Genomic DNA, 15,983 nt, shown 5'->3' with positions numbered 1-15,983 from the left:
GGAGGGAGGGAGAGAGAGAGAGAGAGCAGGAGAACAGAAGAGAGAGGACTGTTATGACACCTCCAGGGGCTGGGATTTCAGAGTGGGGAGGGAGCAAAGACAGAGCAATGGGAAATATAGAAATTATGTGTGTTTTTCCTTCCCCATTTTGCCAATGACCCCCCCCCATTCACTGTTTTTCACTCTTTGTCCTGTCAGTCACAGACCTCGGCACCAGTTACCTTGTCATTCTGTCAAAGTAAGATTTAGTGCAACTTCAGATTTTGTTTTTATTGTCCGATTGCTGGTAGTTATAGCTGCCGGGTTCCGTTTGGGCGACGGCTGCGTTTGTTGCGAGTAACAAGTACTTTGATCAAACTTTAATAAAAAGCAAATGTGAAAGAAGCATGGAGGCTAATATAAGAAGCGGATACAAAACGTCACACGGATCAAAGAAATGTTGTCTGTTAAGTAAATGGTCATTTGGGTCCTAGTAATTTAGGGAGGCCAAAGGAGCAGAGCTTAGACACAAAGACTGTTAAACAGAAGACGTTTTGTTTGTTAACAGGAAGGAACTTTTAATTGTACCTTTAAGGAGAGTATTTAAAACCTGTGATTCGGTATCCATCTGCCTGAACATTCATGCATCCATCCATCCTCCAAGTGCTCATTCTGGTCAGGATCATAGGGTGTATATACCTGTGCCTATATAAACGCATAGTATATACAGCTGCAAACTGAGAATGGTATCTTCTTCAAAGAGTCTGCTGATATCCCTACAGCCCTGACCAGGAAAAGCAGGTAGAAGATGAACGGATGTCTGCATGCTGAAATACAGCATACTGTGACCAGGAATATTAATAATAATTAATGCTATTATTGTTATTATTTCTGGGACAGTATAGTGACCTGGTGGGAAGCACTATTGCCTTAAATCTCCTGGATGGTGAGACCATATATCACCTTCACTTTAGGTGTGGGTGGAGCCTGCATGTTCCCAAAATGCTGTGTGAATTTTCTACAGTTCAAAGACATTCAGATGGGTTAAAATGTCTGTTTATCTGACCTCAGATGGACTGGCATACCCCTGTCTTGTGCCCTGCGCCTCTGGGTTAAGATTAAGATTAACTTGATTGATCTTGGGGGATTATTCTAGGCTTGAAGTCCCTCCACGGCAGTGGAAAGTAACTCCTCGGAATATGGATGGAATATTACTTCAGGTATTATGTAGAGCTTCCAATGAAAGAATCGACATTCAGTGAACAGGGGGAAATTGCACGTGTGCTTTGCCTAAATTTGGAAATTCATTAAACTCACTAGAGGGCGTCGCTGGGAGCTAAATGAAGTGGAGCTTTGTGTTGCTGGAATATCGCGAGTTTAACGAAGTAATCAAAAACTCGGGATTAAAGTCTTCGCTTTCTTTTCCTTATTTATTTAAAGACTTGGTTTCTGTTTTGTTCAGAATTTCCATTTGATGTGTATTTCGAGTCGTATTTATTTAGTCGTAGACATTTTACATTCCCAACATCGATGTTTTGCGGCTCTCCTGTTGGAAACTAAAGTGGCAACAAATCACCGGCTACATTAAAAATGTCTGAATTTCACCGGCTTCACACATCTAAGTTGTCACCCCAAAGCTGTGAGATCTTATTAATGCTCTATGAAGTGTCCTGTGCAGGAGTTAGTCAGTGTAGAACATGCAAAAAGATGTGCTGGAAAGCTATTCAAATTCACTTTATTTCACCTCTATATGGAGCCCCAACTGTAAATATGCCAAATATAGTTGATTCTGCTCTTCTAACCCCATCATGCTATTTCCTTTTAGTGTGGTTCCCTTTTTATCCTGCAATACGTGTTACATTAGAGTTTTTATATTAGCCAATATACTGACAAATGATATCGTTCTTTATATTCCAGAGTTTCGTTGAGACAGGAGATCAGTCGATTTTTGCACACTCGTACGAGATAAAAATATGTCTAAGACAGTTTCGGATATTTATGAATTTCATACTTTTCAGGTTCGCGAAATCATTCTCAGTTTCTTATCGAGCTGCGCATCACTGCTCTTGCTGTAATAGCAGGGTCATTCAGTGAAATGAAATTGGTTTACTGCAGTGTCGGGTGTAACAACGTTTCAGCAACTAGAGATGAGCAGATATCATTTAATACATAAAGTGTTTTTGAAGATAAAATAACAAAAGACTAATTAAGAGACACTCGACATGAGACAACAGCATTGAATCAGTAATCAATGTAGTCCCTATATAGGTATATTCATAACTGTATAACATATTTTGTAAAATAATTTGTATTACATCAGCAAAAGCTTGGGTTAAGGAGACGACTGTCGCTTTAAAGGTGTGTATGAGGGAATGTCCTGTATGACGTCATCCGAAGGCGCCGACTGCGGTTCGTTGTTAGTTTGCGTTAATGGCGAACGAAAAGTCGGTGTTCGACAGCTGAAATTATTACCGGCGGTAGTATGTCTGCAAAGATACTTTAATGATTATTCATTAGGAGCAAGACGGGGTCGGTCGTTTGTCCTAGGCGACGCTAATGCTAGGCGGGCAGCTGGCTGGCCGGTCGCGGCGATCCCGCTTGGAGGTTTGAAGTGTCTGCAGCTGCTAAGCTACTAGCAGTGACGTGGAGCCTCACTGATCATAGGTAATTAATTACCTTAAAGCGGCTATGAACCGTGACTAAGTCACCGTTAATTCCGAAAAAGTGAAGTGTTTTATTGTACTTAATTTATTAGTTTAAAAATTACAGCATAATACGACAGTCCGTTATTTGCTAGCAGTTATTTCGATATTCGTTGCTGTTTATGTGTGTAGCTAATGGGAGCTAGCAAGTAATACACGTAGCCGGCTAAATTAGCTTTGTTTACTGTAGCTTGACTCTGTCATTTTAAACCCTGTTGGTATCTAGAAATAGGGACGGACCTTTTAGACTCCGTTTTAAGATCCGTCGATTTTAGCCCCATTGACAACTTCGAGCTCCAAGACCTGAACTTGTTGGTCAGATTTTGCCTCAGTCGGCCGGCTACTCGTCGTGTGGTCATGATGAAGAGGATACCACCTCAGGTTATGTAAAGCAGTGCAATGCTACTGGAGCGTGTCGAAAAAAAAAATAACCAAAATAAATGGCAAGTCCAACATGACCTACAACAGCCAAAAGGTGTCAAGCCTAGACCGCGAGCATCTTGGCGGATGCGGCTTTGACGTCATCACTGACCCTGACAAACCTGTTAACCGGTCGAGTCATTTTGTCGCAGTAAACAAGCGCATGATGCCTGAATGTCAGACGTGTCTTCATAGTTTGTCCCTGCCTCATATAGGACCAGAATGGATGACATCAACCTGCACTACAGATTTTTGAACTGGCGACGGAGGATCCGTGAGATCCGGGAAGTGCGGGCCGTCCGATTCCAGGAGAGGTACAAGAGGATGCTGAAGGATGGGGACACACTCAGGTGGGTCAGGCAGACAGGGAGGCATGAATGAATGAGGCTAGGCATGGCCTTCACCTGTTCTCAGTCTGTGGAATCGGAGGGAAGGGGTGTGAGGGGGTCCTGGCTTAGTGCCTCATACATTCAGCTTTATTCTTATCCCATACTAGAGCCCAGATATTTTTACAGTATGACAATGTGATCTTTTGGGTCATATCGGCTACCTGAGTCGAGTCTGAGTGTTTTGTTTTGTTGAGCCTGTGAAATGTACCCTTATTTAAATTTGTGTGCCTTCTCTTCCAGTTACCAGGGCAACTCGGATGAAGTGGGCTGCTATGTAGCTCCGCGACCGCTTTCCAAAGGGAACTGCTACTTTGAGGTAGGTGGGGCATTATGGCAGCAAGCACCTTCACACGGCTAACCGGGGCTACCAAGCTCTGAAGTTACGGGAAAATTAATCTGGAGCAGGATTTGCATCACAGCTCTAAGCTCCCCTCTCACTGCCTCGGGTCCTGTCCTGTCCTGTCCCGTCTCTTCCCGTTTGACACTGATATGACTCACAGATTGTGGGTGTTTGCTGGCTTTTTTGCTTTGAGCTGTCAGAGTAAATATAGACCTTTTTAGACCTCTAAGTAAAAAAAAAAAAGGAGCCTGAAGGTTTTCAGGGACTCCAAGGACGGGAAGAGGTTATTAATTTTATGGTTTTCAATTTCCATGGCCAGTGGGCTGGGCCACCTGCTGATGAGGTGGTTCTGAACCTCCAGAGAACCTCATCTCTCTCGGAAATGTAGGGAACTGCAGGGATAGCTGATGATTAACTTTCTATGGTAACAGTGTCTGCTTCTGAGTTGATAAGTAAAATGATTATTTTATTCTTTCTGTTTTTAGCCAGCTATGTAAAAATGTTTCTTTGAGAAACCTTGATCTTATGGCCCTTTCTCTTGTGAAGGAGACTTAAAACCTTCTGAATGTTTTCAGAATAGAGGGAATACACTGATCAGCCATAGCATTAAAACACTGACTGGTGACGTAAATAACATTGATAAACTCATTACAATGGCACCTGTCAAGGGAGCCATTAAATATTGGGTAAGTTGACAGTTCTTGACTTGATTTGCTTTCACCTCCACACTCAATTTCTTTTACCCCTCATTGAGTAGAAATTTTGTCTATTTTACTTGTTGGAAGTAGGAAAAATGGGCAAGTGTAAGTATCTGAGCAACTTTGTCAAGGATTCAGTTGTGGTGGGTAGATGATTGGGTCAGAGCATCTCCAAACTGGCCGGTCTTGTAAGGTTTTCCTGGTATGCTGTGGTCAGTGCCTACCGAAAGTGGTCCGGCGAATCGGCGTTGGGCTCATGGGCATCTAAGGGTCCTTGATGCACATGAAGTGTGAAAGTTAGCTCTTCTGGTCCAATCCCAGAGGAGAGCTACTGTAGCACAAATTGCTGAATAAGTTAATGCTGTCTGTGATGGAAATGTGTCCGAACGCACAGCGCAACGGACCTTGCTGAATGCAGAGTTCCCGTTCTGACCCCAGTCCACCACTGAAAGCACCTATGGTGGGCATGTGTGCACCAGAATTGGACCATCAAGCAATGGAAGAAGGTCTGATGAGTCACGTTGTGTTAGATCATGTGGGTGGCTGGGTGTATGTGTGTTGTTCACCTGAGGAAGAGAGAGTACCAGGTTGTACTCATGGAAGAAATCAAGTCAGTGGAGGCAGTTTGAAGGTCTGGGCAATGTTCTGCTGGATACCTTTGGATCTGGCACTCATGTGCGTGTTACATTGACATGTACTACAAACCTAAATATTATTACAGATCTAGTACTCCCCTTCATGGCAACTATATTCCCTGATGGTAGTGGCCTCCTTCGGCAGGATAATTTGACCTGCCACACTGCAAAAAAAATTCAGGGATGATTTTAGAAACATGAAAACGATTTCAAGGAGTTGACTTTGGCCTCCAAATTTCCCAGATCTCAATCTGAGTGAGCATCTGTGGGATGTGCTGGACAAACAAGTCAGATCCATGGAGGCCCCACCTCACAACTTACAGGACTTAAGGGATCTGCTGCTGATGTCTTGGTGTCAGATACCACAGGACACCTTCAGAGGTCTTGTGGAGTCCTTGCCCCAATGGGTCAGAGCTGCTTTGGTGGGATGAGGGGGACCTACGCAATATTAGGCAGGTGGTGTTAACGTTACGGCTGATCAGTGCACGTAGTGTCTGTTGCCCCTCAGCTGCCTCCCTGATTGACCTTTGGCACTTTCTGTTTTTATCATTACTGAACGTCGTCGTTTCCTTGGCTCTTTATGGCTTGTGTGTGTGGATGAGCTGTGGTGGTTTGTGAGAACCATCATTGCAGTGGTGGCGATTGTGCTTTTCTGCTAACTTGCAAACATTAAAAAGTCATTTGACTGGACAGCAGTGTTTCACAGCAGACCATGCCGTATGTGGGCCTTAGGTCATGCAGCTATGAATAACAGTGCTCTGCGACCAGGCCGGAGACCAAATGTGAAGTACTGAGTCTTCGTAGGAAGTGAGTCTGCATTGTGTGGCATTAGCGATGTCAGTAATTTCTAATGTTAACTCTGTTTTCCCAATGAATGATCAGTTTGGAAATACTGTGATTGCTTCACAACCAGCTTAAAGGGCAGAACAAATAAATTAGATTCCTGGTTTACTAAGAATGTAGTTTATTTAAAAAAAAATACCCAGGAGTGACAAGATGCACCGAGCCAGAGTCCTACCAGCACACACACTGAAATTACTATGTAAGAAAAGCAAAAGTGAAGTAAGAGTGGAGGATGATGCACATTCACCTGCTTTTACTTGTATTTCACTGTAGCACTTTTTATACTTTGCGGAGAAAAATGTCAATTTTTACAAAAGAGACCCTGCTCTCCCCACATTCCTCTCTCTTTTTTATTAATCTGGGTCGTGCCCAAACGTATTCGGCGTTAATTCTGTCATATTCGGCTTTGTCTCCCTGAAGCTCCGGCTCAGCCTGTGTTGCCCCCCCCGCCCCCCCCCTTTGGCTGCCATCCACATGTCTGCGCTCTCTGTGCTCAGAGCTGACACTCCACTCACTGTGGGGAGCAGCGCAAAAGCTGGAAGCCCGACAGCCCCGGGGAAAGTCACCGGTAGCAGGGTCAGACTTCGGGCCTCTTTAGAATATGCTGTGCGTCATTTTTTTTCTTTCCTGTTGTTGTGGTACTTTGGGTCATAGCTGCTTGGTAAAGTGACTCAGTTACTGTCCAGCCTGTAAATCTTCATAACGTTCCGTATTTTGAAATTGTAGCATATTGAAAATTGAGACCCGGAAATCAGTTGAGAGGCCCATTACATTCCATTATTTTATTAACTGGAAAGACTCGGGCAAAGAATTTGAAACATCGGCACATTTCCCCTAACAGGGGCCAGATGGTGGCGTTGCTGCTTTTTTCAGTTGGAAACGTTTTATTGAGGACTTACTGATGGAAAAGCCTAAACAAAATCTAGCTTTGGGGCCGTGCAGCTTTTCCAGCGGCAAGCGGAACCAGCCAACTGGGAAGCGGCAATGAAGTATAGAGGTGCTTTTGGGATTATATAGTGCAGCATAGCGCAGATTTCAGTGTGGCAGCCCCCCCCCCCCCTGCAGGTGGCTGTGTGTTAGAGTGACTTGCAGTCTTTGGCTAGAGTCATCTGCCAATCGTTTTTTAAGCAGATTGTAGAGGATTTGTTTCAAATACAAATATCCGTAATTCAGTGTCACATTGTTTTGTTGGGCTTTTAGATCTAATGTACATCCCTAGAAGTCAGTAGAAGGTGCATCAGGGAAAATGGGACGCGCAGATAGGCAGTTATTGGCTGGGTCAGTCCGTGAAGTTGCTGGGTACACTGAGAGAGACACTGGCTATGGGGCTCTACTATCCGGAAAATGACGTTATCTGGGGCCCCTTTGGTCCCTGGGGCACCGGATATTTAAAGTTTTACCGTATATTGTGTGTTGGTTTTTTTTTTTTTTTTCTTTTCTTGGTCCTTTTTCCATAGTGAATAGCGTCTGACATGCTGGAGTGAGGGGCCCCGGATTGTGGAATGTATGCTGTAATTCCTCACTGAGGTGAGATAGTGGGTAGAGTGTGTGACTCCTAAGGCTAATGCGTCTCACAGGGCTGACTGATCGTCCAGCTCCATGATTGTGAGCGCTGTGGAGTTTGCCAAAAAGCCATTTGCTCATTGTTTTGTGCCGTATCTAATGAGACCAGGTATTGCACAAGTTTTTTTTTTTTTACGGATTGGGGGTTGGGGTTGGTTAATAAGTAGCTCTTTAATCTTGAGATTCGATTTGATCTGTGTATAAACTATCCAGCTCGGCTCATTGACACATTCTGATGAACTACTTTCTAACCTCAGGTGAGTTTCCGTGCCCACTGTTCATGCCTCCCTCAGTCCCACCTCTCCATTTGAATGAACTCCTTGTTTAGCGCTCCAGCTCTGTTCCAAATATCTAGTCGTTAGGTGAAATGGCTGCTGAGTAAATATCATGGTAGGCCTAGACGTGACTACAAATGTGCTTACAACCTTGCTTTTCTCCTCCACACTCAATGTCTTTTAACCCTCATTGCGTAGACATTTTCTCTGTTTTACCTCAAAGATCTCTCTTTCTGGCATGCATTGTTGTCAGGTGTACAAAATGTGCTCAGTAGTCCGCACATTGGTTTGAGTAAGAATTCTAAAATCAATGTCGTATTTGCGATTGATCTCTGACTTGACATAGTCGCTAAACAAGGAGTGACTCTGTCTCTTTATGGAGGCATCGTAATGAGCGAAACCCAGGCTGTTTGCAGGGGGTGTTCTGCTGGTATTTTGACCCCTCCCTCATGGAACGTTTTAATTGTTAGATTCTCTCTATACGTTGTCATTCCCCACAATGGTCATTACTGTTTAGTCTCTCTCTGGTAGGCAGGTGGACTCTCGTTCTCGTCTCAAGGGGCCTCTTCTCTGCTTGACACCTCTTGTATCTTCTCACCTAGGTTTCTCCGTGGGGTGACCAATGTGTCTTAAGTTGCTCTCTCTCTCTCTCTCTGCCTCCATCATGCATCCTTGCCTTTTCAGAAGTTGCATAGGTTGGGTTCCATATTAGTGATGCTGACATTGATTAGCATCCTCTGCTGAGCCAGCTGATTCCGTTTGATTTGTTTTGAATTAAGAGTTTGATGGATGGATTTAATAAACACAATCTTCCAGCAACTTCTTCCTAGAATCCAAAGACAAGACGGTTAGGCTAATTATCATCTCTGAATTATCTGTACTGATTTGGAGTGCAGAGACCTTCCCAGATCCATGGATCAATTCAGACCTTGATTTCTGAGCCACGGTTCAGTTCACACCCCAGTGGTTGGTTTTTGGGGGGGGGGGGGGTTTGGGTGGGTGAGTGAATAAGGCTATAAAAGGATGGGAAAATTCTGGGTTTTGCAATAATTTGGAACACTAAACAGGTCTGATTAACTTCGCATAAAATGACTAAACAAAAATAAATAAAATACTATACTGTGCTGGGTAACCGAAATATTCCCACACTGCTGACTTAAATGTGCACAGATGCTGGCCAGCCTGGTGGTTTCCATCTTGGGTTAATGAAGCAGCCCAGCTTTTCCTGCAGACATGATCACTCGGTCATTATTGCACCTAATTTGTCAGGACACACGCAGTAGGAATACAAAAAAAATTGGCGTAACGTGTAAAATTTGAAAAATGTTGAAAATTGAAAAACTTGCCCTAACTTGTTAGAATGATAATTTTGTGATGCTCGTATGTTTACTGTTAATCGTGAAATGAAATATTAAGTTTTGCAGCATCAGTGATGCGGCTCGGCGCTCAACACGCGGCACCTGGGTCTTGTGAATGGTGAAGGTTCTGTATTGCGGTTTCGGTCTGTTTCTGAACCGTTACACCACTTGTAGCGATGGCCTGGCGTCCCGGCCTGGGTGTCTCCCGCCTTGTGCCCTACGCTGCCTGAGAGAGACTCCCGCCCTCCCTGCAACCCCATCGAAGACTTAAAAAAAGAGCTAAATGAAAGAAGAGAGGTTTTATGTCATTAGTGTCTGGCTTTGTTCATCCCAGCACTGACCCTCTATAAGCCCTAAGACTGTCTGTCTGAGTCGTAGTGCTCTTTGGGCTCCAGGATAATTGTAAAATGAAAGCAACAGGATGATATTCTTTATAATGAGAAGTGCAGATCATCAGTCCTTTCTTCAAAAGAGCAGTTGTGAGGTTTGTTCCCTGTGCTTTTGGCAATGGATCTGCAGTGCTGTGGTCCCGATGCGAGCCCCTTCATGGCCCTCGGTCACATGACACTAAGGCTGTGCGTGGTGCTTGGACCTTGTGCTGTTAGCGGGAAGTCATGCTTCTTAATATCATCAACCGTTCTGTTCATTGTTAAAACAGTGCAAGTATTCAGAATATTAACGAATTTGATTTATGGCCCTCGGCAGTTTTAAACCATCCTTTTATGAGGGAATTTGACACACAAACGTTTTTCTTTTGCCTCTCCTGCTGTTTGTTACTAAGTAACCGTGGCAAATACAGCGACAACATAAACTGAGCTTTATGATGCACAAGAAGTTGGTATGAGAAACATAAATGACACCCGAATACGCTTCATAAAAATGATCTGCCTGTGTGTACACGTCCCTCAAGTGTAATGTGAGTCTGCTGTGGTTCTTCGCTGAATGCAGGTCCGTCCTGCATGTGCAGGCAGTTTTTGTGTTATTGCCTTTTTGAATTCATAAGTATTTATTTGTATTTGTATGTAACATGCTGATTGAACTGGGTAAGGCTGGGTGACTCTGTGAATTGGGGCACGTACCTGTCACCAGGAAGTCGTTGGTTCAAATCTTGTGGCTGTGGAGAGTGGTCTCAGCGCTGGACCCCTGAGCAAGGCCCTTAACCCCTAGTTGTGCCAGGGACTGGCTGACCGTGCTTTTTCAAAAATACAATTAAATGTAGACGATAGGAGCGATCGCTGTCACTGAAGTGTTGCTGAGATTTTCGTGAAGGTACAACAGCTGAGCACCTCATGCATTAGGGTTCATGCGCTGTCTTAAAGCATCGTCCTCCTGCTGTCTCCAGCTCTACAACAAGGCCCCACCACTTCGGTGGGGGCAGTGGAGGGCCCTCCATCTGATGTACCCTGCTTTCCTGGTTCTGGTCCTGCAGACCTGCATGCTACCCCGGGAGCTTGAGACACTTGCACGAACTTATTGATGTCTTACTGGGTTTACGAATCTCCCTTCCCAGCTATCTGCTCTTTGTCCTGCTCCAGGGCAGGGTGAGCGAGTATTACCCATAATCCCCAGATGGCCACACAGCCTAGTGTTTAAAGCTGCGGACAGGTGAACTTTTGGTTTTGACAATTTTGCTTCTGGTCACCAGTGCGTCACCTGACCTGGTGCGGTATGTTGCCCAGTTTAGTGTCAGTAGATAGTGCTGAAGTATCCAGCCACATTGATTATGCCACGTCGGCCACCAAAGCAGACTGTCCACTGCTTGGCCTCCAGGGAGCCGCCTAGCTGTCCCACAATCCCCTGTGTAAAGTTGCCTTGCCTCCGGCTTGCATTGTATTACACCCAGCAGTGATGCCTGTCTGACCCCCATCCTCCCTTCCAGGTGACCATCATGGACACGGGGGTCAGGGGGACTATTGCGGTGGGTCTGGTGCCGCAGTTCTACAAGCTGGACCACCAGCCCGGCTGGCTGCCGCACTCTGTAGCCTACCACGCCGATGACGGAAAGTGAGTGTGCGGCCGGGGTGCGGGGGGGGGCCGGGGTGCGCGGGGGGCCGGGGTGCGGGGGGGGGCCGGGGTGCGCGGGGGGCCGGGGTGCGGGGGGGGGCCGGGGTGCGCGGGGTGTCGTGTCTCAGTAGCGGCTTCATGGACCATGTCTGTGCTGCCGAAGGAGAAGCTTTTAATGTCTGCTTACTGTGATAGCACAGTTCCATTAGATCACAACTCTGTGTCTGTCTCTCTGCCTGCTTGCCTGTCTGCCTCTCTCCCTGTCTCTCTGCCTGTCTGCCTCTCTCCCTCCCTCCCTCCCTGTCTGTCTCTCTCACTGTCTCTCTGCCTCTCTCTGCCTGCCTGCCTGTCTGCCTGCTTGCCTGTCTGCCTCTACCTCCCTCTCTCCGTCTGCCTCTCACTGTCTGTCTGCCCCTCTCTGCCTGCCTCCCTCCCTCTGTCTGTCTGCCTCTCTCTGTCTACCTGTCTGCCTCTCTCTGTCTACCTGTCTGTCTGCCTGGCTCTGTCTGAGCTGTTTATCTGCCCCTCCCCAAACCCACAGGCTGTACAATGGCAACACTGTCGGCCAGCAGTTTGGACCCAAATGTAACCGCGGCGACCGCATCGGCTGTGGAATTTACCTGGACTCCTTCGAGACAGGCCCCACGACGGTGTTTTTCACCAAAAATGGCAAGGAGGTGAGCCCCCAGCGCCATGTCCCCCCTTAGCAGGGAGGCCTCATCCCGGTAACCGTTTTGTGGGGATACTGAGGGCCGTGTAGAAGCAAAGCTCTGGAGATGTGGTTGGCTGCAGGTGTACCTGGTGCCTTACAGATCTTTTTTTTGTCTGTGGTTGCCGGGAGAGCAGGTGGGCTCGGTGGTGGTCCCCGCCTCCTCGGACGGCCTCTTTCCCGCCGTGGGCATGCACTCGCTGGGCGAGGAGGTGCGGCTGGACCTGCAGGCGGAGTGGGGCTCAGACGAGGACGACAGTGCCATGATGGTGGACAGCCACGAGGACGAGTGGAGCCGACTGCACGACGTGAGGGTCAGCGGCACGGTGAGGCGCCCTTCGGGGGTGGGGGGGTCGCTGGGTGGCTGGGGTTCGCTGTGCGGGATATCCATGTTCCAAGCTGGGATCAGAATCGTTGGGTTATACTGCGTTTTGTGGTAACGGCACACAATGACGATAAATGACTGGACCCTGAGTGTGGTCCGGTTCGATATGCTCGCTGGTTCTCTGTATGGTTGCACATGGTTCCTTTATGCTCTTATAGTGGAGGCGTTTTGTGGATCAGCAGGTTAGGATGATGTGCCTGAGATCGAAAGATCACCAGTCCAAATCCCATGTTGCTACCGCTAATGTTAGCTGTGAAAAAGGCCCTTATCCTGGTCTGGCTAACCCTGCGCGCTCAGCTCTCCAGCACTTCACATAAAAGCACCTGCTAAGTAAGCGGATGTAGTGGAGATGAGGCCGTAGTGAGGAGCGCCAACATAATGGCACCTTATGAGGGCGTAGGTCTGTAATTAACCCTGAGATTAATGCGCCAAATGGTCTGTGCTTAAACTTTAAGTGACATTTTCCAAAATCTCAGGTATTTTATACAGATATTTATACTGTACCAATTCAGGTACAGTTGTCTGTTCAAGGCTCCTATAACAGGGCTTCTCCTGGGATTTGAACCAGCAAATGAGTCCATTTGCTGGTTCCCAGCTGCAGCCAGTACCCAGAATCTGAATGCTCATAGAATTCCTTTTGGTGAGTTGGTTACGTTCCGTACTTGCAGTGCACAGTACAGCGAGTGCAGTACACTCTATTGTTCTGATGTGAATTTAAAAGTGTACAGACTGCATGGTCTAACAAGACGATACTGTTTGTGCTGTAATGAGTGTGAGGAGTGTCTGCGGGGCAGACCTTGTGTGTAAAGCTGGTCGTGCAGCAGCTGGCTTCCGGTTACTGTGCAGCCTGGGTCTGGCCGAGCCGGAGTTTAACCTCCTGTGGAGATGAGTCACGCGCAGGTGAACAGGGCCTCTCCTTCAGGCCACTTGTTGTTTTTCTCCTTGTCATGCGAACCTGATCTGTATTGTCACTGGTAGGGAGGGGCTGAGGCCCTTTGACATGTCGTGCTGTGTCGTCCCTCATTGGCTGCGGTCATTAAAATGAACCCGTGGTTCTGGTCCGCATTCTCTAAGCGCTGCGTCGGGTTCCACGAAGAACTCTGCTGTACTTGGGCCCAGACAGGCCCGCTGTGGTTCAGTGAACCAGCTTGGAATCGACCGCACACAGGCGACTGAAGGTGACGAGAAGGTATCCTGTGAAACATCAGTGGTACAAACATCAAAAAGCGATTTCTTTATCTGAATGACTTCTTGATTTGCCGCTCAGCCCAGATCTTCTGTCCTCCTCTTCGTAGCTCTGCCTGTCTGTCCGTCCCCTGATGTGTGGCTGTGCACATGTGCCTCCCATGCGACCGCAGCCGGTCATCGCCCGCTCTGTCGGCCTTGGCTACTGGCCACCTCGTCCCACCTGCTCTCTAGCACGCATGTTGAGCACTATAATGGATGATAGCTTGTGCTCGTGACACAATGTCATGCTTTTCTTAGGTGGTGCCTTGAGACGGTATGACTTGGCAATGGGGTCGAAGTTCAGTAGGCGCCCAGTCTACCTACGTCAGAACGGTGTACAGCTTTGTGTCACAGTTTCTGGGTGGGGTTCATTCTCGGGAGTTTTTTTTTTCCCCCTCAACTCCTACTTCTAACTTAACTGAAAGATTAACAGTATCGCCCCCCTCCCCCGTGAGCATGTTGGTAGAGGCCGTTGCTAAGTTCCTGTTGTGGTTGCCGGCGGTTTGTCAGTGGTGACGACCCCGCACAGTGCGTGAGTCAGACCTCAGCGATGGATCCATCTCGCGGACACGTGCGTCATGTGGCAGGCTCTGCCGGCGTCTTAACTTGTTCTCTCCATATCCCCCATTCCACAAACCGCCTCTGCCACAGATTTATGAATCGGGTGTCCTGGGATTAGAGGGTGTGGGTTCCATCGGACGTACCCGGGGTAGCGCATTACAGTTAAACAGAGAGCCCCACCCACGTCAGCGAGACACGCCTGGAAATCGCGTTGCTCTCCGCTCAGCTGGCCAGCGCCCTTAGGCCTTCTCACGTGCACTTTCTAATGAAATGATGAGTAAATCGGGAGAATTAATGTGACATTTGCCGGATACACCCTCTCCTCATACACATCTATTCCTGTCCCTTGCCCCCCACACTCCCCCCGCACATTGTTAGTGAAACAGGATGGTAAACAAATGGTAAAATGCTTAAAACGCCTTTCTTCTGTTGTTTCACATGATGAAGTAAGACAATGTTATCTGCCACTGTAAATGTGCTCAGTTTGTTCAGAATAATTTTCTCAAGGGTCCAACAGCAAAGACCCCTCATTCGATCCGTGTGTCTGACTCACTAGCAGCCCGTGGCTCGTTCCCAGCTACACAGTGCTGGAGAATTAACCTGCAGGTCGGCACCCAGCGTCCTCGAGCTCTCCGTACAACCGGGCCAGCCCACGCGTGTCAGCCGGCTCCATGGGAGCAGTTATGCAGATCGAGCCTGTTGGGTGTTCAGACTGAACCAGAGACCCAGGTGTTCTGTGACGCCGCTTTGAGTGGTACAATGTGAAAAAGATGTTGATTCTCTTCCTTTGCCTAAGGTATTCCAGAAGAGTATTTAAATGTCCAGGATGTTTAACATGACCGCGATATTAAAAACCAACGTGGACTGTATCCTGCTGTCATTTTCAGTGCAGGCAGACCCTCTCACGAATGTCATTAACTCACACAATTTCTTTGATCGTCCTCCGGTTCTTTCCTTTTTCCGGCGTTTGACTGCATGCAGACGCTGAGGAAAGTTCCTCTGTCTCCTCCGGTCCGTTACAGACTTTCATTTACATTCTTTGAAGCTGGAGAATAAAATGACAGGGAAATTTAAATCATCCAGTCCCTGATCTGCCTGTGGGCTGAAAAATCAATCGGAATGTTCTTTTAAATACACCTGCGATTTAAATAGATTTTCAGGCTGTAACATTAATCAATTTTTTTTAATAGAATAGCATGAGCTTAGAGGTGTACAGTTTGTAAAGTTATTTGCATGTTGAATTATGGACCTGTTTATATAGTGGTAAATGGCTTAAGTGTTTTGCCGTCCATTATTGTGCTTAATAAAACAATGACAGTGAACTCTAGCAGTGGTAGATTGTGTCTGCATGGTTTCCTCTCTTGTGGATTCAATGTTGTACATTCCCTCTTGTTTTTTGCAGTGAATAAATGTCTGTCAGGACCCTACAGTGACATGTCACAGAGAACCGCTTCTGTCACAGTTCGCTTTGCTTTGGAGCATTTTAACTTTTTATATTCTTACCGCACTAAAATTGCAACGTGTCATCAGGACAAACTTGTGTGACAATTTTTAAAAGGATTCGGTGGTCTCCACACTTTTTTTTAAATAATAAAATGTTTCTTTTCATCCTTCATGCAAAGTAGTATTTTTAGCTTGATGTGTGGTTTTGGGTTTAATTTGCATCAGAAGCCTAATGCACCACGATTTGCATTGTGAGGCTTGAATAGATGGATCTTTCTGTTGTTACTGTCCCATCTTTCCTTGAAACGGCACCAGAATCCTGCCGTTTCATACGTGTCGCGGTGATGTTAGTGGCTGCTCAGCACAATGGAGGATTTTTCCCAGAATGCCTTGACGAGGAGGACATGTGACTGCAGAGCCTCTTAAGGGGGCTGGATCTACATGAGCTTGGC

General features: G+C 46.8%; 1 protein-coding gene across 2 annotated transcripts in view; it reads left to right on the top strand.

Moving 5' to 3' along the window:
• Positions 1-2,359: 2,359 nt before the first annotated feature.
• spryd3 (SPRY domain containing 3) overlaps positions 2,360-15,983 on the top strand; it is a 30,765-nt gene continuing 17,141 nt past the window's right edge. For both annotated transcript variants that reach the window (XR_007386953.1, XM_049000370.1), the window contains exons 1-6: positions 2,360-2,643; positions 3,317-3,451; positions 3,731-3,806; positions 11,082-11,206; positions 11,748-11,883; positions 12,053-12,241. Coding sequence is in view for 1 of the 2 variants with exons in the window: in XM_049000370.1 (XP_048856327.1) it covers positions 3,324-3,451; positions 3,731-3,806; positions 11,082-11,206; positions 11,748-11,883; positions 12,053-12,241 (654 nt within the window). In the remaining variant the exon portion in view is untranslated. The remainder of the gene's footprint in view (positions 2,644-3,316; positions 3,452-3,730; positions 3,807-11,081; positions 11,207-11,747; positions 11,884-12,052; positions 12,242-15,983) is intronic.

This window comes from Brienomyrus brachyistius, unplaced genomic scaffold (assembly GCF_023856365.1).
Source record: "Brienomyrus brachyistius isolate T26 unplaced genomic scaffold, BBRACH_0.4 scaffold50, whole genome shotgun sequence".
Lineage (NCBI taxonomy): Eukaryota > Metazoa > Chordata > Actinopteri > Osteoglossiformes > Mormyridae > Brienomyrus > Brienomyrus brachyistius.
The sequence above is the reverse complement of the archived record's forward strand: the minus strand, read 5'-3'. Positions and strand labels throughout refer to the sequence as shown.